Genomic DNA, 21974 nt, shown 5'->3' on the forward strand with positions numbered 1-21974 from the left:
CTGGGTGCAGTGGCTCAGGCTTGTAATCCCAGCACTTGGAGAGGCCGAGGCGGGCAGAGCACAGCGTCAGTTTATCCAGACCATCCTGGCTAACACAGAGAAACCGTCTCTACTAAAAATACAAAAAATCAGCAGGACATGGTGGCGGGCACCTGCAGTCCCAGCTGCTCCCAGACTGAGGCAGGAGAAGGGCAGGAACCTGGGAGGGGAAGCTTGCAGTGAGCGGAGAGCGCACCATTGCACTCCAGCCTGGGCCAACAGAATGAGACTCTGTCTCAAAAAAAAAAAAAAAAAAAAAAAAAAAAAAAAAAAAAAAAAAAAATTCCAGCTTAAGTTAAAATGGTCTTACAGCTTAAAATTCCCTGCAAAGCAATCTTATATGGTTTGGCTCTGTGTCCTCACCCAAATCTCATCTTGAATTGTAGTTCCCATAATTTCCATGTGTTATAGTAGGGACACAGTGGGAGATAATTGAATCATAAGGGCAGTTTCCCTCATACTGTTCTCATGGTAGTGAATAAATCTCACAAGATCTCATGGTTTTACAAGGGGATTCCGCTTTCTCTTCTTTCTCTTTCTCTCTTGCTGCTGCCATGTAAGAAGTGCCTTTTGCCTTCCGCCATGATTGTAAGGTCTCCCCAGCCACGTGAAACTGTGAGTCCATTAAATCTACTTTTCTTCCCAGTCTCGGTTATGTCTTTACCAGTAGTGTGAAAATGGACTAAAACACTTTCTTTGTATTTACTTGTTTTCCCAAAATTTTTCAATGCTTAAAATACTTCCTAAAGTATTCAACTTAGTTTTGCTCATTCTTTCCACTTGCTTATTTTATCTCTTTACCTAATATTGAACTAGTTCACTTAATAACAATACAATTTAAAATAACTATTACAACTACAATAAAAAGGTATGAAGGAAACAATTACTGGAATAGAAGTGAACAGACCAATAGAAGTGGTATCTATCACCTTCAGCATCATGGCTCTACAGAATACAACTGGCATTTGAATTAATCCAGTGAGAAAGTTAATTGGAATTTTCCTATAATCTGAAAAGATCAAATGAATGTTACACTTTGTTCAGAGCTTATTTTTTTTATTAATATAGGCCTAAGGTTTGACAGGAGCATATGTTATCAAAAATTATTTTCTTATATCTATATGGTAATCTTCAGTTATCTGGAAAATTAACCTAATTCACTGTAGCTCACACCCTTATGTTGGTAACTTATGGAGTTTTGTATTAATATACAATAGCTTATGATTGTATAAATCATACTTCATTCAGGAGTTTAATTTTTAAATTGTTTACTGAAACAGTTCTAAATTAATCACAATTCCATAGAATGATTTTAAATACTGATGTCAAATTTTAGTATCTGGTAAGTGACGTTAATCTATAATTTCTCTAATAGGCTAAAAGTTGAAGTCATTGGCTATTGAAAATTCTAGTGAGATCTCTAAGGAAATGTAATTGAGTGACTTCACATATTTCTTTCTTATGGTTTATAAAATCAATATAAAAAGTATTCATACACAATGAATGCTAATTGTACCAAACAACAGAAAGAAAAACAAATGTAGAAAAATAATATATGAAATATATTGATTAGTCATATATACAGAGAAACATTTTAATATCTTTATAATATTTCAATAAAATTTTTTCTTAATCAGGGATTTACCCTCCTACTTATAATCAGATTTTTCTTTCATGAACCACAATCATGAGGACAGAGATAAAACTAGTTAAGAAATCTTTTCAGTCTATAGCCATACTACCCTGAATGCACCTGATCTCTATCTCAGAAGCTAAGCAGAGTCAGACTTGGTTAGTACTTGGATGGAACACCTTAAACTTAAAAACTTTTTTTTCAATGTTCTCCACACATAACAGTGGTAATATAAAATTTAAAAAATTCATTATACTTTATAAAATATAGATCTCACAATTGTAGTGTGAGAGTGTTTCATGGGGAAAACATCCAGTGCTTTTGAAAAGAAAATATAAAGGAAGCTTTAAGCAACAGAGAAGAGTTGGATAATTCTTTTCCAAAAATGCTCAAATGCTCTGTTTATTAAAGAACAAGCTAATTTGGACTGACTTTAGGGAAACAACAATACAAAGCCATTTATTATAGAGAAAATGCCCTGTATCTAAAATATTAGAAACGAGAAAGATTATGAGGTACCTACCTGATACTAACTACAACTATGATTTTTTATTGTGCAAGCAACTATTCATTTTCCCATTATCCATTAAAATGATAAAATTGTGTGAAACATTTAAACTCAAGCAAAGATGGCAGCACTTCTTTACAGTTCTTTGTTAATAAAAATTAATTTGTGCTCTCCTAAGGAAGACAGTCATTCATGTAATATAAAAGTGCTTTAGAAAAATTACAACAGTCTCTTCCTCACTCATAAATTTTTCATCCTGGTTTGTTAAAAGACAGCAGAACACATATTTATGGCTCGGGTACATGGTAGTGTAATTATTTCTCTATTTCCTTCTTTTGTCAACATTTAAAATATAAAAAATATAATCTTACTGTGAATAAGCAATATTCTTGTGAAATGGGTAGTTTTGGAAGAAACTTCAAGTTGTCCTTTTATTTTGACAAACCACATAGATTTTTAAATATTGATTATATATCTTATACATATTATGGTAAAGAAAAAAGTAGCTTACATCTTCAGAAACTCTTAATGTGGAAGTAGGAGAACTTTTCTAGCATCCATTTATTTAAAAAAGATTTTCCAATTTTAATTATTATTATTTTTCCATAAAATGTTGCTCTTCAGACCACACTATCACAGGTTTTTTATTTTCTCTTTGTGGATATTGGCTTTGAAATCTCCTAATGCCCAATATTTAAAATAATTTCAGTATATATCAAATGTCATCATCTTGCCATATAAAGCAGAAAATTGGAAGCAAATTTTGCCTTAGATATCTAAAGGACTCTGTCAGAGATGTATGCTAGGGTAATAGCTAGGAAAATGTGGGTCAGTTATTTTATAGAACTCAGCATCCTCTGAATTTGCAGTCTGTGTGCTCATTTTGTAATGTAACTTTCAAGTGACATATATTTAGGGAAATCAATAATTTGAGATCTTTCTGTAGACAGATAAGGAAAAATGAATAAACTTGAATTTTAAAATTTGGCAGTAAGCTACAAAAATTTAAGTGCTGAATGTCGCAATTAAAATTAACCTCTTCAGACCCATATCAAGTAGAAAATGTAAGCACTTTATTCACATACTTGTTACACTTCTAGCAAAACAAGCATTTAAAATAGTCACTGCTAGATGGTTAGTCAAGTTTATTGAGGCAAATCTCTGAACACTAGGCATAGCTATTTTGATTGCTTTTCTCTAGGATATGCTTGAGCAAGTAGCAAATTTAAGTATACACACATAAACAGTTGTCAAATATATCCATGTTTCAGTATATTTTCACATATCCCATTTTATTTGCTTCTTACAAAATTCGCCTGGGCTGGGTAATATTACTCCTATTTTACAGATGATGATATTAAGGCCCAGAATGGTTACATAACTTGGAGAAGACCTAAATATTAATTACTAGAGCAAGTGCATCTAAAGATAAAGTGAGTCAGGCTGTGCTAACCTGAGTTAAGGCTGAGCAATTAAGTGTTTTTGAATATGTTTGTATTTTTTTCATATAATAAGAACCTCGTGTTTAAATCACAGAGATTGAAATGTAATTATACTCTTGTATAACGTTGAGTTAGATTATACATATTTTTGAAAATTTTCTCCTACAGTATTGTCCTATTCAGATATGGTAAAAATGTCAGTGAGTGGCTAGAAACTCATAAAAAATAATTAAAGAGCTTTATGATCTTTTAAAAATTCTAAATTTAATTGGAATTTAGGTCCTTTGGTAAGAATGGAATAGAAATATGTTTTTGCTGTGAATCTATACCTATATTGAGGAAAGTTATAAAGCTATAATCCCCTTCTATGCTTTGAAATCAGACTGTACTTATTCATTTATTTGTTAATTCAGTATACATTCATTGAGTATCTATGAGTATTTTCAGACACTAGTCTATATTTCAGTAACATGTTCAACTGTGGGCAATTAAGTTAAAAAGAAAAGAAAATTATAACACATACCTTGAGTGCCTATGAGGTACCAGACATTTTCATGTCAAATAAAAATTATTATTTCAATAATAATGATAGTTATTAACATGTATTGAGAGCTTATTTTGTCCTAAATGTATAACGAATATTAATTATTGTAAACTCACAAGAAACTTAAGCGGTAGATTTCTTTTTATCCTTATCTTCCAAGAAGGTTTCAGAGCCACAACCTGTAAGCTAAGATTTGAACCCAAATAATTTGGTAGCAGACCCTTGTTCATCACCACACATTGTATCTACTTTTTTATAACCTATAAGTACTTTTCATACATTATTTATTATAATTTTCACTTTAATCCTCTGGGGCAAATATTACCTTCATTTTATAATTCAGGAAATTGAAGCTTATGAAAGAGGTTAAAAATGTGTCTCAAGTTATACATTTCTATCCTACTCTCAACTCTACCATGCACAGTTATATTGAGGCTGTTTAGTACTAGATTACTCAGGAGCAGATTAAGCATATGGACACTAGCTAAATAAAGGTACAAAAAATGGACATACATACTTCAAAAATAGTATACTTGTTGCTTAATAATTTTAAAAATCAACATGGTGAAGACAAAAACTATAATATAATTATATTGCTTTGTTCCTTCTATCTGGTTCACTCTTGTTTTCATTTGAATTACGTATGTGAGGGGTGAAGTGGCAGTGATAAGACACTACAGTTTTCCATGCTCAGAGCTTCTAAATGTCTTACTCTTATTCTGTATATCTCATTTAATATTCACAAAAGTTACAAGAGGTAGCATTGTTTGTGGAAGGAGGGAAACTGAGAATATTGAATAGTTTGCTCAAGTTCACAAGATTATTATGTACATAGTAGATATTAAGTGTAAATAAAAGGCATTATGACTCCAAAATCCAGATTCTTTCCAAGATACCATACTGACAACTAGTCTAGTTAGAAGAAAGCTACTGGGATAATGAGGAGATTTAAAATCACGTCATAAGAGAAGCAATTAAAAGAAATAAAGAGATTATTCTGAAGAGAAAACTCAGGGTACTAGTGACAGACTTGGAATTAACCTAAGAACTTGATCGGCAGTCAAAACTAATGCTGGGGGTGTTTGAGTAGAGACTGAGTCACCACTTGGGGATGATGGAAAGACTGTACAAGCACTAATGTTAAGGAGCAAGGCATTTAGAACACTGGCTCTCAACTATGGCTATATTTGGATATCATCTGAAAAATTAGAAAAAAATGCTCATGTGTTGGTACCACTTCCATCTATTCTGATTTAATTGGTATAAGGTGCAGCCAAGGCATGAGGATTTTTTTTTTTAACTCCCTAGGTAAGTAGTTGTAACATTTAGCAGAATTTGACAACTAGATAATAAGTCCTGTAAAGTGTCTATCACTCTTGAGAGTCTTTTGCCATAAGAAGACTCAAACGTAATAGAACCATGAACAATAGCAGTTTTGGAAATTGGTGTTTAACAAAAGACCATCTTCTATCACACAGTAGTTTAGAGTACATATTTGGAATCAAACAGAATGTAATTCTGTGTCTGCCAACTAATCTCTCTAAGGTTTGGTTGTTTCATCTATACAGTGGGATACTAACATTTCTCCCCTTACGGACTAGTTAAGAGGATTAATAAAAGATCAGGCACAACACCTATGAAACAGTAGTTATTACTTATATGATTAATTCCAGTGAGGTAGAAAGTACTGTAGAGCACTTTTTCCCCTATCTCCAAGCCCATCCATGGGTGTGTATGTGTATATTGGGGAAGTGATGTGTGGGAAGAACAGTGTGTTATGCTGTTGGATAATTATTGACCTCTTTTTCTCCTTGGCTTTTTTATTGCTTAATCAGTGTGCTATTATTTTTAAGGTGAAAGTGTAAGCTCACCAAGGTAATTAAAAATAATAGTATAGAGAATCTAAGATCATAAGCACCCAGCTATATATCCATAGTAACCCCGAATGTTAATACTGCTGTGAATTGAATTAATTTTGACTTTTGTCCATCTGTGAGTCCAACAGAAAATAACAACAGGAAAGTAAAAACATATTCAAACATTCAGCTATCATTGTTCTTTGTTTTTAATCTTATTGCAACAGATTCTTTTCACAAATGCTTCTAAATTGAACAAACTTTCTTTTGTAAGAATACCAAGGTCTTACATGCACACATATGTTTATTGCATCACTATTCACAATAGTAAAGACTTGGAACCAACCCAAATGCCCATCAATGATAGACTAGATAAAGAAAATATGGCACATATACACCATGGTGTGCTATGCAGCCACAAAAAAAGGATGAGTTAATGTCCTTTGCAGTTAATGGATGAAGCTGGAAACCTTCATTCTCAGGAAACTAACACAGGGACAGAAAACCAAACACCGTATGTTTTCCCTCGTAAGTGGGAGCTGAACAATGAGAATACATGGACACAGGGAGGGGAACATCACACCCTGGGGCCTGTTGGAGGGTGGGGGGCTCGGGGAGGTAGAACATTATGAGAAATACCTAATGAAGATGGCAGGTTGATGGGTGCAGCAAACCACCATGGCACGTGTATACCTATGTAACAAACCTGCATGTTCTGCACATGTACCCCAAAACTCAAAGTATTAAAAAAAAAGACTACCAAGGTCTTGTGTATGTTTGTATGAGTTGATATCCTTTCATGATTATTTCAGCTTCTTTTAGAACTATAAGGAAAATAAATGTCAGAAAACAGGTTCATATTAATGCTTTGAGAACAAATGTGCATCCCATTTCATACAAAATATTTTATTAAAACAATTCATGAAAACAATGTTTTTGTTTTTAAAGAATGGAATGAAGCAATAAATTTGCTAAGTCCCTTGAATATGCATCTTTAAGGCAACTTTCATATGGAGCATTTCACTTCCATTAAGATGCTTTCAAATGTTGCTGCCATCGAGACTGTTTCAATAATGTCATTTTATTTTTCAATTATCCTTACGTTTTTATTTATTTAAAAGTTTTTCTTTATTTTTCCAAATCTCTTTCCTACAATGTACAGTTGTTTTGTAGCAAGCTGAATTTAGATTTCATTTTCATACTATTATCAGAATTTAAAGCCATTTTTGAGCAATTGCTCTCAGGTTCCTACTTCATAGATTTATGAAAAGGAAGAAACATAGTACTGTAATTAAGTACTATTATTCTGGCCCCAACTTCAGTACATTGTGACCATGGACAAGTTACTTAAATTCTCTGCTTCATTTTTCACCTGCAAATTGATTAAATGAATAATATTCATAAAGCATTTAGATTATTGTCTGGTATTTAGTAAGTCCACAAAAATGAGCATAATGGATTCATTTTTGCATATTAGCATAAGACTTGACTTATAATAAGGAAATGAATAATCTGAAATCACTCAGTTATATTCACAACTAATTATACGTACAAACTCAAATAATCACAATAGCTTTAAACTTTCATAACTTAGCCTTAAACACAAAGATAATACTACTTAGTTTGTGTCACAGAATTGCAGTGACAATCAGTCAACTGATGTCTAACATGCTTTGCTAATTCAGGTTATGAAATATTGATATGAACTCAAATTATCTGATAATGTATTTTTATGTGTCAAGCAGAAAAGAGTTTGCTTAATGCAGGAAGCATAGCTTTGGGAAAGATATGAGCTCGTCCCAGGAAGAGGGTGTTCTGTACCAAGAAAATTTCTGAAAATATTGCTGATAATTTTAAAAATTGCATCCTATTGTATCTTACTACACACGAAATATTAGCTATCCAGTTTTTAAAAGGGTTGCCTTAAGTAATTTTTGGTGCATTACAATTTTGTATGTGGTCTACCTTTGATTCTCGCATTGTGAAAAAAATACATTTCTACTCAACTGACTCAAAATGATCACAAATTCTGAATTAGTGAAATCTAAAGTTGTAAAACTAATTTAAAAAACCACAGCATTTGTTCAGCATAAAATAAATAGATAATTGACATTTTATATATTTAAAACATTGGGTATGAAGTCTCACTTCCCAGTGAAAATTTCAACTATTTCTTTGCTCTTTCTCTTTCTTTTGGAGAATGATGTCTTACTAAAGTGAAATTGTTAATCGTGAACAGCCTCCAGTTAAATACTTAGTATTAAAATAAATCTTTTATTACCACAAATATTTCTGAGTAAAGTTATAGCTCAATAAGGAAGACATATTTCCATCTTAAAGTTACCATTAAATATTTAACTTGTGGTCTCTTGGCACATTTGTAGCTCATGTAGAAGAAACATTTGCATTTCCTTTTCCACAGAGGGCATTTAATACTAAGGTGAACCATTCTAATTCAGAACATGCTGAATGTTTTCTCCACAAATACCTAAATTTAAGTTCACTGAGTGGTTACAACAAAAGACAAGTTTACTTTCATTATGTGCCCTTAGTATTTTTCATTCTTAATAAGATACTTTTTAACAAAATGTTTGTTCCTTTGCTTAATTTTAATAAGTCATTTAAACACTTTGGAATAAATGCAGTTAGTTGCCCATTTTACATTAGGATATGGTACTAGATATGCAGAAATGGGTGTGTGTGTGTGTGTTTGTGTGTGTATTCCAACTTTATTAAATACACATAATTTAAATAGAGTATGCAAGTCAAACCATGAATATTAAAATGTATTTTTTCATGTTGCATTTAGATAGATATTTAAAATATTTAGGATTGATTACTGTCTGAATTTTCTTTTTGAAAAAGAAAACAAATATTTCATTGTATCTTGTGAATTCTACTTCATTAGTGGACTACTTTGGGACATGATATAACTTATTAGAATAAAATAAAAGCCAATGAGAAATTATTTGTTTTCTAACGTAACATATCTAAATATATGCTAATACATTTTCGTATTCTATGTTTTTACTGATAATGTCACTCCTCATTTCATCTAAGGTAAATTCTGTTAGTATTTGGGGGCTACAGTGATGCTTTCTACCCACATATGAATTTAGAAAAAGTGAAACAAGATTTATCTCTTAAAATGTATAAACAGACAAATAACAAGTCACAAAGTGACCGAATAATTTCTAGGCTTTTAGGAGTATGTTGTGATTAACTACACTATTAGCATACCTAAAGAATGAATATGTCAGCCAGAAGGGAGCTTGTTTGGCCCAAGAAGCATAACATGGGGAAAGATATTATTTCTACCCAAGAAGAAGAGGTTCTGTTTCAAGAATGCTGCCTTGTAGGTTTATTGTCAGTATAATGTTACTTAACATCAAAATGAAACACCTGATTATTTCACTAATTAACATGCTTGCTATGCCAATTTTATTATAATGTGGCTTTTTTTGTGCCACCTACATGGCGGTAAGGTTGAATAATTTAACTGCTTCTCTGGTGTAGTATTGTTCCAAAACTTGAATAATCAGAATCCTGAATTTATACATCAGTCTCATGAACTCAGGTTTTTTGAGTCTGCCCACAAGGGTGATGGATTGCTCTTAAAATGCTAAAAGTAGTTTATCATTCTGTAATGCTAATGGTTAGGCACTGTGCTTTTGAAAACTCACTATCAACTGCGACATTCCCTCAATAATAATAGTAATAAGGTTATTAGACACTTATATAGATAGATCTAACGTGTCAGACATTATTGTAAGTACTTTTAATACATCCTATGGTTATAAGAGGTCTGTGAGTTAAATGTTTTCATTACATTCTTTTTTCAGATGAAGAAATTGACTCAGAAAAATAAATGGTAAATGTTGTCATCAAACCCAGGTATTCTGTCCCAGAAACTATGCCCTTGACCTCTATGTGCCAGAATACTTACAAGGAACTTTTCAATATGATCATTAATCTTCTACAATGCTTATTAATAACAACATTAATATTACAGACTATTTTGTTTTTCTGCCTGACAGTGTTTGCTTTACAACAAGGCAGATGTGAATAGGCTGGTCACTGAATGGCAAATACTGTATAATTCTACTTATATGCGGTAATCAGAGTAGTCAAAATCATAGAGATAATAGAAAGGTGGTTGCCAGAGGCTGAGAGAAAGAAAGAAAATATTATTTTTACATTAATTAGTAACATATCTGTGTTCTAGGGATGCTATTATACTTCCAGTCAAATACTGAAATTATTAGAAAATAGAAATGACTTTTAAATTATTTTTGGAATAATTACCTGTAACATTTTAAAATACAGAAAGCTCAAAAAGTTAAAACTATGTTTTCCCCAGAAATTAAAAATATATGTATTATTAAGGTACACATGACATAAAATTTAGCATCTTGACCACTTCTGAGTATGCAATTTAGTGGTATTAAATACATTCATAATGTTGTACAACTATCGCCCCCATCCAGCTCCATAATGAATCTTGTAAAATGGAAGATTTGTAGCCATTGAAGAATAACTCCCCCTTTTCTCTCTTCACTCAGGGGCTTACAACCATCATTCTATTTCCAGCCTCTATAATTTTACTCCAAGTACCTAATATAAGTAGAATCATATAGTATTTGTCATTTTATGATTGACTTATTTCACATAGCATGATGTCCTCAAGATTGATCCATGTTGAAGCACATCAGAATTCCTCTATAAATCTGAATAATATTCCACTGTATACATATATACACCACATTTTGACTTAATTTGTGTCCTAAGGATAGATTTGTAGTCTATCTTGGAAAATATCCCATGTGCAATTGAGAAGAATGTGTTTGCTGTTGTCCGCTTAAGTGTTCTGTGTATATGTCTGTTAGATCTTTTTGGTTTATTGTGTTAATTCTAACATTTCCTTGCTTATCTTCTGTTTGGTTGTTCTATCCATGATTGCGAAAGGAGTACTGAAGTATTTATTTCTCCCTTAAATTGTGTGTTTTTGCTTCATATATTTTGATAGTCTGTTACTGATATGGTTTCAATCTGTGTCCCTGACCAAATCTCATGTTGAATTGTAATCCCCGGTGTTGGAGGTGGGGCCTGGTGAGAGGTGATTGGATCTTGCAGGCAGTTTCTGACAAATAGTTTAGCACCGTCCTCCTTAGTACTGTCCTCGTGATAGTGAGTTCTCATGAGATCTGGTTATTTTAAAGTGTATAGCACCTCCCCCGACCAGTCTCTTGCTCCTTCTTCCACCATGTGAGATGTCTCAATCCCTCTTTGCCTTCTGCCATGACTGGAGGTTTCCTGAGAAACCTCCAGAAGCAGAAGCTGCTATGCTTCCTATAAGCCTGCAGAACCATGAGGCATATTCCTTTATAGCAATGAAACAATGAACTAATACAGTTACTATGTGCATAAATGTTTATAATTGTTGTATCTTATTATTTAAATTTTTATATCTTATTAAGCCTATTTTGTCTAATATTAGTATAGTGGCCACCCCTGCTCCCTTTTGGTTACTACATCCTTAGAATATATTTTTAATCCTTTTACTTTCATAAGTATTTGTGTCTTTGGTTCTAAAGTGATTCCTTTATAGATAGCATATACATTTGACCCATGAAGAGTGCAGAGTATAGGGGTGTTGAACCCCACACAGTTGAAAATCAGCATATAAATCTTGACTGAAAGCATATCAGTAGCATAGACAATTAACATATATTTAATATGTTATATAAATTATATACTGTATTCTTAAAGTAAGCCAGAGAAAAGAAAATGTTATTCAGAAAATCATAAGGAAGAGAAAACATTTACTACTCATTGAGTGGCAGTAGATCATCATATAGGTTTTTATCCTCATTGTCTCCACTTTGAGTAGGCTGAGCAGGAGAAGAAAGAGGAAGAGTTGGTCTTAATATCTTGGAAGTGGCAGAGGTATAAGAAAATCTGCAAATAAGTGAAGCCATGCAGTTCAAGCCCACGCTGTTCAAGGGTCAACTGTAGCTCGATCCCCCTCTTTTCTTTTCTTTCTTTTTTTTCTTTTTTGGTCCATTCTGCCAATCTCTCTTTTGATTCAGGTGTTTAATTCATTTACACTTAACACACTTACTAATAAGGAGGTATTTAGTTATGTCATTTTACTAGTTGCATCTTTTGATTTGCCTTATGCTTACTTGTCCCTCATTTCCTGCATGGCTATATTCCTTTGTGTTTAGTTGTGTTTTGGTAGTGAAACATTTAAAAAAATAGGAAATTTCTTTCTCATTTCCTTTTGTGTATACGTTTAATGTGCTAAAGTTATAGCATTCTAATTTGAATTTATTATAGCTAAACTTCAATAACATACACAAACCATGTTTCCTTTCAGCTACATTCACATCCATTTTGGTTGGTGACGTCACAGAATTGAATCTTTATGCATTCTGTGACCAACGTATTAAAAAATAATTCCTTTAAATGCATTAGTCATTTAAATCATGTAGAAACAAAATGTGGAGTTGCAAACCAAAGTTACAATAATGTTAGTTTTCAGATTGATATTTCTGAATCTATGTAGTCTCTGAAATCATGTAGCAAACAAAAGTGAAGTTACAAACCATTGTTAAAATAATACTAGTTTTTATGATTGTCCATGTACCTATCTTTATTTAAATCTTTATTTTTTTCACACATCTTATTTTTAAGTTATTGTTTTGTGTCCTATTTCACCTTGCAGGACTTCACTGAGTATTTCTCACAGAGTAAGTAAGTATAGTGATAAGAAACTCCCTCAGTTTTTGTTTGTCTGGGAAAGTCTACATTTCCTCTCTCACTTTTAAACGATAGTTTTGCCAGATATAGAATTATTGGCTGACAACAATTTTTTCCTTTCAGCACTTTGAATATATCGGCCCACTGTCCTCTGTCTCCCAAAGATTCTGGTGAGAAATCTGTTGATAATCTTATTGAAGATCCCACATATGTAATAAATTGCTTTTCTCCTGATGCTTTCAAGATTTTCTCTGTCTTTGAAAAGTTTGATTATAATGTGTCTCTTTTAGTTCTTCTCACTTGGAGTTTATTGAGCTTTTTGGATGTTTATATTCATGTCTTTCATCAAATTTGAAAAATTTTCAGCCATTATTTCCTCAAATATTCTCTCTACCGTAACCATATCTCTTCTGTTACTCACACAGATTTGAAGGCAACTGCTGAGTGACAACACCAACTGTATTAAAAACTCTCATTAATTACAACTGAAAATATGACCATTATGTTTACATATTATTATATGGCATATAGGTACATATGACCCTATTCTATGTACATATGCAATATTACATAATTTTAACTGATTTAAATGAACAAATGTAATGGAGAAATTTTTATGTATAAATATGCTTGCTTAAATTAGATAACTGGACATAACTTCTCATTTCAAATATTACTAAACAATTATGTGAGAACCCACAAATGTCTAGGCATGGGGCATGCTGATTAGATTATATATATTTATGTATATAATGCCAGATAACTACATAATTAACTTTATCTCTTGAGGAAGTATAACAATTCCAGGATTGAATTCTGCCCTCATTATCTGTAATGTGACTATAATGGACTGAATATTTGTGTCCCTTCCCCCTAAATTTATATATTAAGTTCTTTATCCCCAGTTTTTTGGTATTTGGAGGTGGAGGCTTTGGGAAGTAATTAGGTCATGAGGGTAGAGCCTTCATGAATACAAGTAGTGCCTGCATAATAAGGGAAATGATCTTTCTCTCCACCATGTGAAGATACAGCAAGAAAGTGGCAGTCAACAAGCCAGGAGCAAGACCCTCACTAGAACCCAACCATGCTGGCACCCTGATTTTGGACTTCTAGCCTCCAAAACTGTGTAAAATAAATTTCTGGTTTTAAGCTACCTAGTGTGAGGTATTTGTTATAGCAGCCTGAGCAACAACAGTGACCTGCCTTTGATAGATTCTCTTTGTTTCAGTGTTCTTCCTCTCTACAGTGAGGATAATGGGTATACCTACTTCAGGGGTTTGTTGGGGAAGTATAAGGAGAAAATATATTTGTAAAATACTCAGCATCAGGCACAACACAGTTCATTCTGTATGTCACTATGGTTGTAATTTTTAATGAGATATTATACATTTTTATTTTGATTTTCTGAGTTATAAATGCAATTTTGGAGTATCCTGCTGGTGGTTTACTTGATACTTCCTTTTCTGTTTTTGGAAGAAAAGCAATATTAATAATTTCTAATACCACTCACCAATATAGGTTTGCACTGTGTTTAAAAAAAAAATTCTTTAAGTTTAATTTTATCACTTTGGAAGATACTCTGAGAACAGAACTACCAAAAAAAAAACAGGTATCATTTAAATATCTAGGATGCGAGTAATGCCTAGTTTGCCATCTATTGAAAGAAACTTTACAAAGCCACACTATACAATAAAAATCACTGTTTTTGTTTTTGTTTTTTTAATTTGTATGCATGTCTAAAACACAATTCTAAATTTAGGGGAATCCAAATGAATGAAATATACCTATTTGCCTAGTTATTTCTCTACCGCTCACAATTATATGTAAAATTAAACAGGAAATGTTAGGAAAATCATATCTTAACTACATTTTAATTTTATTTAATGTTCTTTTTTAGCTCTGCTAAGTATAGTAAAGCAATAAACATACCTGTACACACACATACATACTTGCATAAATAAGTGCTCCATGTAATCAAACACAGAGTAGTATCTGTTGTAAACTGTCTTTAAGAAACAAAAATCCAATCCATTTAAAACAATAAGAAAGAAATTTCCAATTTTTTTCAAGCCATCTGGACAGATGATAGAAATAATCTGGATTCTTGATCAGTTCACAGATGTGTGAACAGTGTGGGCAACCACTTATTCTATCACATAAGTCAAATTCATCTAAAGGTCCTGTGAAGGAGCCGGTGAAGGATATTTCTAAGGAAAAAGAGTTCAAGGGAAATCATAGTCCTAAACAAAATTATGTGTCATGGAATAATGGAAATGAATAAATCCCTGAATGACATTTTAGTTTTGAATATCTTGCATTCTGAGAAAGCTGTTTTTACATTCAGTACTACAACGTTTTCTTTCCCCCAGAACACTTACTATGTGTCAAGAACTTGCCAAGTTCTTGGAGTTAAGATTAATAGGAAATGGTCTCTGCCCTCAAGGAGCTGACAGTTCCAGCTGAGAAACCATGAATAGGTTCACAGCATATTGAGTATCCCATACCCAGGAGAAACTTAATAGATACTTTTCTTACTTAATGAATGTTGGTTATATGGAAACTACCAAGACAGCAGAAAGTATAAACAAACTTTAGGACACAGAAAAGACTTTCTGGAAAAGATGAAAACTGATTTTTAAAGAAAGGAAGAGACTTCTAGACTTAAGGAATAATTTAAGTAAAGGCCTAGAACAGGAAACCTACAAACAGTTGATTGGTCTGCTAACAGTGACAAGTGTGAGGTAGAATAAAGCCATTATCCCTTCAGAGACAGAAAGTGAGGCAATATTGAAAGGCAGGTGATCCAAAAAAGTGAACCTTCTAGGAATGGTCATCGAAAGTGAATCCTAGAGCTCTAGGGTTCCTCCAACTTTTGTACTTGAAACCTTCTAAGATTAAACTGAAAACATATTTTCTTTTGTAGCCACATCTCTCATAGCCCTTCTTAGCAAGTAAATGTAAACTATTGAGAAAAGAAAAAGGACTTTTTCCTCCCCCTTGGTTACAATAATAGTACTGTCACAGTCTTTCAAAACATGTGACAACTAAAAACGTGGAAATGACTTAAAATGTCAACCAAATCAAGTCTTCAAATTTTAGGAAAAAAAAAAAAACTACACTCTGAATTTTCAGATAAATGTTTTATTTTAGAATAGTTTCTGATTCACAGAAAAATTTCAGTAAAATTTCTACTTGATTTACGTGATTTATACGGTGACTAAATTCAACTCAGCTTTTAAAAGTCTACAGAATAGACAGAAGCAAGGGCAAAAGAGAAAATTGATATCATAAAGACCTCTACAGCAAAGTGCATCCCCACCTCTGTAGAGAATGACAGGGAACCTTTTAATTTTTATTAAGCACTTAATTTTTTCTAATAATTTTTATTTTAGAATAGAGTTCCAAAAAAAGTAAAGATAATATAGAATCCCCATGCATACCAGTTCCAGTATCCACAATAATATCTTACATTTGTATAGTACATTTTTAATAATTAATAATTAATACTGATACGTTATTATTAACTAAAGTCGGTATCTTTTTTCAGATTTTTCTTCGTTTTTACCTAATATCCTTTTTCTGTTTCAGAAACCCACCCAGGATAGCACATTACATTTAACCATCATGTCTCCTAAGGTCCTCTTGGGCTGTGACAGTTTCTCAGACAGTCCTTGTTTTTGAATGACTTTGATAGTTTTGGGGGGTATTGTTCAGGTAATTTCCAGATTGTAGCTTACTTGGGATTTATCTGATGTTTTCATAAGATTAGATTCTGAAGTTATGAGTTTTTCTGAGAAAAACCATCAAGGTAAAGTGCCAATCTTATCCAAGGATTCACATTGCCAACATGACTCAACATTTTTTATGTTGACCTTGCTCGCCTGACTGAGGTAGTGGTTTTCCATTTTCTCTACTATAAAGTTTGTTTTTCTCTTCTTGCCACACTCTAGGAGAAAATCCCTATGTGCAGCTGATACTTAAACGTAAAGTGTAGGGATTATGTTGTACCTCCTTGAGGGATAAATACCTAAATAAATTATTTGGAATTTTATGCCGAGATTTCCCTCATTTATTTGTTTATTCCTTTATATACGAATGCACATGTGGGTATTTATCTTATACTTTGGATTATAATCTAACACTATTTTGTTTATCTTGTTTCTAGCATTGAACATTGGGAGCTCTTTCAGTTGCCTTTTTGACTTACTACAAATATGTGTGTTGTTTTCTTTTTTCTTGCTGTCGTTTCTCAGAACACGCCCTTAGTTTCTGGCACTATAACACATAATGCTCCAGGATTATCTTGTATACTTTCTGCCTAAGTCCTAGAATCAGGCATTTATCCAAGGAGTCCCAGTTCCTTTTTTTTTTTTTTTTTTTTTTTTTTTTGAGAAAGAGTCTCACTCTGTCACACAGGCTGGAGCACAGTGGTGTAATCTCAACTCACTGCAACCTCCAACTGTCAGGTTTGAGTGATTCTCCTGTCTCAGCTCCCAATTAGTTGGGACTATAGACACGCACCACCACACCCAGCTAATTTTTGTATTTTCAGTAGAGACAGGGTTTTGCCATGTTGGCCGTGCTGATCTCGAATTCCTGGCCTCAAGTGATCACTGGCCTCAATCTCCCAAAGTGCTGGGATTACAGGCGTGAGTCACCACACCTGGCCCTGGTTGTTTTTATGGGAGAATAATATTGAAAACCAAGACCTGAGCTCTAGTGTGCTTGTTAGTGTGTCATTGCCTCTAGGGCCTCTCAGTTGAGAGACCAAGGAAATATATGTGCGTCTCATAACCCATTTAGCTAAACATAAATTCATAGTGCTGTCCTAACTCTAATCTGTAACTACCTGGATTGTTCCAGGATCATCCCTGGCTTATTTGTAACCTATCATTTCAATCCTGGCTTCCATCATTAACCAACCATCTACTTAATTCTTTAATTCCAGTATTTTTAAACTCTATATTCTTGTCAGCTATTGTAATATCATGTACAATAGCTCTGATTAGGGCTGGGTGAAATGTTCCCTCCAGGTGTGGGCACTGGCTAAGCCCAGCTTGGCTTTACTCTCCGCTGAGTTCAATGTAAAGTCCCCTGGTCACCACAGTCTCCCTTTCCAAAGTACACAGATTCTCTCTCCATGCTACATGGCTACCATTGGGATAGGGGAGAGGCATTGGGACTTCAAGACTGTCTCTCTGACCCTCTTCAATGCCTCTTTTAGCCATATGAAGTTAAAACCACAGGTAACTGTGATTGGTTATCTGATATTTTTGTTCTTGTGGTAGAGCTTCTCTGTGTGCAGTGAGTTGGTCAAATTTGGTGTTCCAGTGGCAGGGACAAATGACGTAGGCTTCTATTCCACCATCCTGCTCTGACCTCCAACCTTTAGATCTTTTGTCCATTTTTCAACTGGGTTGTTTTCTTGAGTTTTATTTGAGTTCTTTTATATAGTTTGGATATAAGTGCTTTTCAAGTATGTATTTTATGAATATTTTATCCAAGTCCATGGCTAATGTTTTATTATTTAACTTTATTTTGCAGAGTAGATATTTTTAATTTCAATAAAGTCAAATTGTCAAGATCTTTCTTTCATGAATCAGGCTTTTGGTGTTGTATCTAAAACTCATCAACAAATGTAAGGTCATGTATATTTTCTCATATGTTTTCTCATAGAATTTTTAAAGTTCTGCGTTTTACATTTACACCTATAATCCATTTCAAGATAATTTTTATGAAAGATGTAAGGTCTGTGCAGAACACTATAACACAAGTTTAGAAGTAAACTCAGGTGAAGGTAATTATTAGATAGTAGAAGAGAAACTTGAAGTCATTTTAGTGTTTGTTTTTCTACAATACTGAAAATAAAGCCTCTAAAACCTGGTGCATTCTCAATGAATGGGATTGCTGACCTCTCCATGTCTATTTCCTAGTATTCTCTGCCTTGCTCATTACTCCCTTTCAATCACACTGCCCACTTTACTATGTTCCAAGGATTTTCTACCTCAGAATCTTGGCATATTCCATATTTTCTTTCTCAAACACCTTTCCTTGTTTTTCAAATATCTGGTTTCATGTTAAATATTTACCTCTGCTTAAAGATCTCCCCTAACCTTCTACCTTTTAGTTTAAAGAGGCTTTCCTCTTCTTACCATCTTTCATCAACTTTGTTCTTTATCTTTTGTCACATACCAAGATATAAAATTGTACACATATGTATGCACATATACACACACACACAGAGTTGTGTGTGTGATATATGCAGAAACAAAAATATATACAAATATTAGAGTTTTTATGTTAAAATATTCATGGTATTATGGATTATGCATTTTTACTACAATATATCCCCTCCTTAGTACAATATCTAACACATTCTAGAGCTGCAATTCATTTTGGTATAATACTTTAGTTAATTTGCATCTCATTTTAAAAAGTGTAAATGGAACATTAATGTGTAAATAAAATTTTAAAAGTAAAATGTGGTGACAGATTATGGATATTAAATGGATATGAAAACACATGCATAGTTATGATAGTAATTATGCCAAAATATATAAAAGGTATTTTATGAGTAGAGATTTCAGTGTTCTAAAACAAGTACACTGCATTAACCATTAGCCAAGAGAGACAAAATGAGTACCCGCCAAATATTTTCTAAGTCAGTAATCAGGCCACACTGCTTTGTTTATAATCAAATTGATATGTTATCATGAAGACAATATTAATAAAAATTATTCTCTGTATGTGTCCTGACTTTCTTTACAAATTGATTTTTTCTTATGTGAATTATTTTATAGTCAGTGAAATGCACAGACAAGCATGGGAGCAAGACAGATAAAAATATCTCATAATGACAGATTAGAAAGTTCTAAAATAGGAACTACCATGAATCACATATGTATTAACATGAGATTTTACTTATGACAAAAATTCCAAATATTGAACATCTTATAAAAAGCCAATCCATTGGAATGTTTAATATATTTCTTCTTACTGATGTGAAATTTTAGATGATGGTCATTCAGAATTTAAGGACTTGCAATTTTTAATAGTCATCTATAAGCATACATTTTCAAAAACACTGATTTTTCACCTGGATCTCTAAAATTTTGCTGAGAGCTGTCAGAGCTTCTCAGACTTATTAATCATTGGGAGATTTACGAAGTATTTCTTAAGTAGCAAGAAAATCTCCAACCATGCAACCTCTGCAACTTATCAGAAAACTAAGGAAGCTATGATTCCACAATATGACATATGTAATGTGGCTCGGACCTTTACAGATAATAGTCATCAAGGGTATGTCAGATGAGGCAGTATGTAAATATTTAAATTCACACACGCTAAAATGAGACTGCCTAGATATTCGAACCCTAGTTCTGTTGCTTACTAGCTATGTGATCTTGGGGAGATTATTTAACTTCATTATGCTTGAGTTATCCCACCCATAAGATGAAGTTGATTATAATGGTTGTGATGATTAGATGAATTAATGCATTAAAAATGCTTAAAATAGGCTGGGTACGGTGGCTCACGTCTGTAATCCCAGCACTTTGGGAGGCCGAGGCGGGCAGATCACGAGGTCAGGAAATCAAGACCATCCTGGCTAACACGGTGAAAACCTGTCTCTACTAAAAATACAAAAAAATTAGCCGGGTGTGGTGGCAGGTGCCTGTAGTCCCAGCTTCTCAGGAGGCTGAGGCAAGAGAATTGCTTGAACCCAGGAGGCAGAGGTTGCAGTGAGCTGAGGTCGTGACACTGCACTCTAGCCTGGGTGACAGAGTGAGACTCCATCTTAAAAAATAAATAAATAATAAATGCTTAAAATAGTATCTAATACCTAATAATACTGAGTAAATGCAAACTGTTTTTATGAATTATCTGGTCTGCCTAACTATAGGTCACCAGGTTTTGAAATGGCATGGCTACAGGGGTCAATTAATAGGTACTCAATACTGGATAATTACTGGCCAAGCAATTGAATTATCTTCATTGATGACCTTAAATTAAAACAATAATAATAATAGTAACAACACAGAGAAACAAAGACACTAAGAGAAGGCAGTGGACTCCTTGTGTTCGATTTTTTTTTTTTTTCTGTGAACAAACTACCACAATTTCAGTGGCTTATAAAACAAAAAAGTTATTACCTCACAGTTTCCATAGATCAAGAGTCTGGATATAGTATCTTGGGTTCTCTGCTAGGGTTCTCTGCTAAGGTTCTCACACAGCTGAAATAAAAATGTCAGCCAGGTGCATTTGCATCCTCATGTCTTTGGGAAAATCCATTTTTTTGCAGTTACATGTCTGAGGTCCCCATTTCTTCTTTATCTATTTTCCCAGAACTGTTCTTAGCTCTGATGTGCCACTCTCAGGCACTTGCTATGTGGTTCCTCCATGGACCTTCTTATGCTCTGAATCTCTTTTAGGCAGTGCTTCATCTGTTTTAAGGTTTCTTCTGATTGGGTAAGACCCGCCCAGAATTATGTCTCTTTTGATAACATCGAAATCAACTGATTTGTAACCCAATCATGGGAGTGAAATCCTGTCAATACCAAAGAAGAGCAGAATGATATAAAGAATGGGTCATTGGGGGTCATCTTTAAACTCTGCCTACTCGCCTATGCAAAAGGGCACACTACTCATTTTAATGGACTGTCTATCTCCAGAGGCTTCCTGGCACATAATATAAATTCAAAAGAGAATTTCTGATCATATTAAAATCCATTCAAATGTTAGTTGGTTCCTTTTGGAATACTTTAAGTGCTCTCAAATAAATTCACTCACACACAAGCACTGCTCAGCAAACTAGAATTTACTAAAGATTCTAGGGAGAGAAGAAAGAAACTATTTTTATTTCACACTTTACAGTGAACCACTTAAAATTTCTTTCTACATTTCCCTTAGCACTTGTGTTCTCTTCCTCTCCCCTCTGTCAGTCTCTGTCTCTCTCTCTCCCCATCCTAGAGTTTCCCCTGAACCTTCAAATACCTTTATTAACAAATAAATTTGTACTACCTTAGTCTCTACCTTCAAAAGCCCAAATAAGAATAGAGACGAATGAGTTAAGTGAAATAAAGTAGATATCAGTGAGATATTACATGCCACATATTTTCAGAGGTTGAAATAATTTTGACAGAAAAAGAAGTTAAAAAATAAGGCTCTTTTTGCCTGATTTTGACAAAATTTC

The 21974-nt window shown here is 33.4% G+C and overlaps 1 protein-coding gene across 15 annotated transcripts in view; it reads right to left on the minus strand.

The window, feature by feature from the left end:
• The window catches only part of LOC105479621 (coiled-coil serine rich protein 1), a 1449255-nt gene that overhangs the window by 316765 nt on the left and 1110516 nt on the right, over positions 1-21974 (minus strand). For 2 of the 15 annotated variants that reach the window (XM_071092588.1, XM_011737672.3), the window contains one exon: positions 329-21329. The exons of the other annotated variants lie outside the window; for them this stretch is intronic. In XM_071092588.1, coding sequence (XP_070948689.1) covers positions 21294-21329 — 36 coding nt within the window. In that variant the 3' untranslated portion in view covers positions 329-21293. Of the gene's footprint in view, positions 1-328; positions 21330-21974 lie in introns of those variants that run through there. 15 annotated transcript variants of the gene reach the window in all.

Source organism: Macaca nemestrina, chromosome 3 (assembly GCF_043159975.1).
Source record: "Macaca nemestrina isolate mMacNem1 chromosome 3, mMacNem.hap1, whole genome shotgun sequence".
Lineage (NCBI taxonomy): Eukaryota > Metazoa > Chordata > Mammalia > Primates > Cercopithecidae > Macaca > Macaca nemestrina.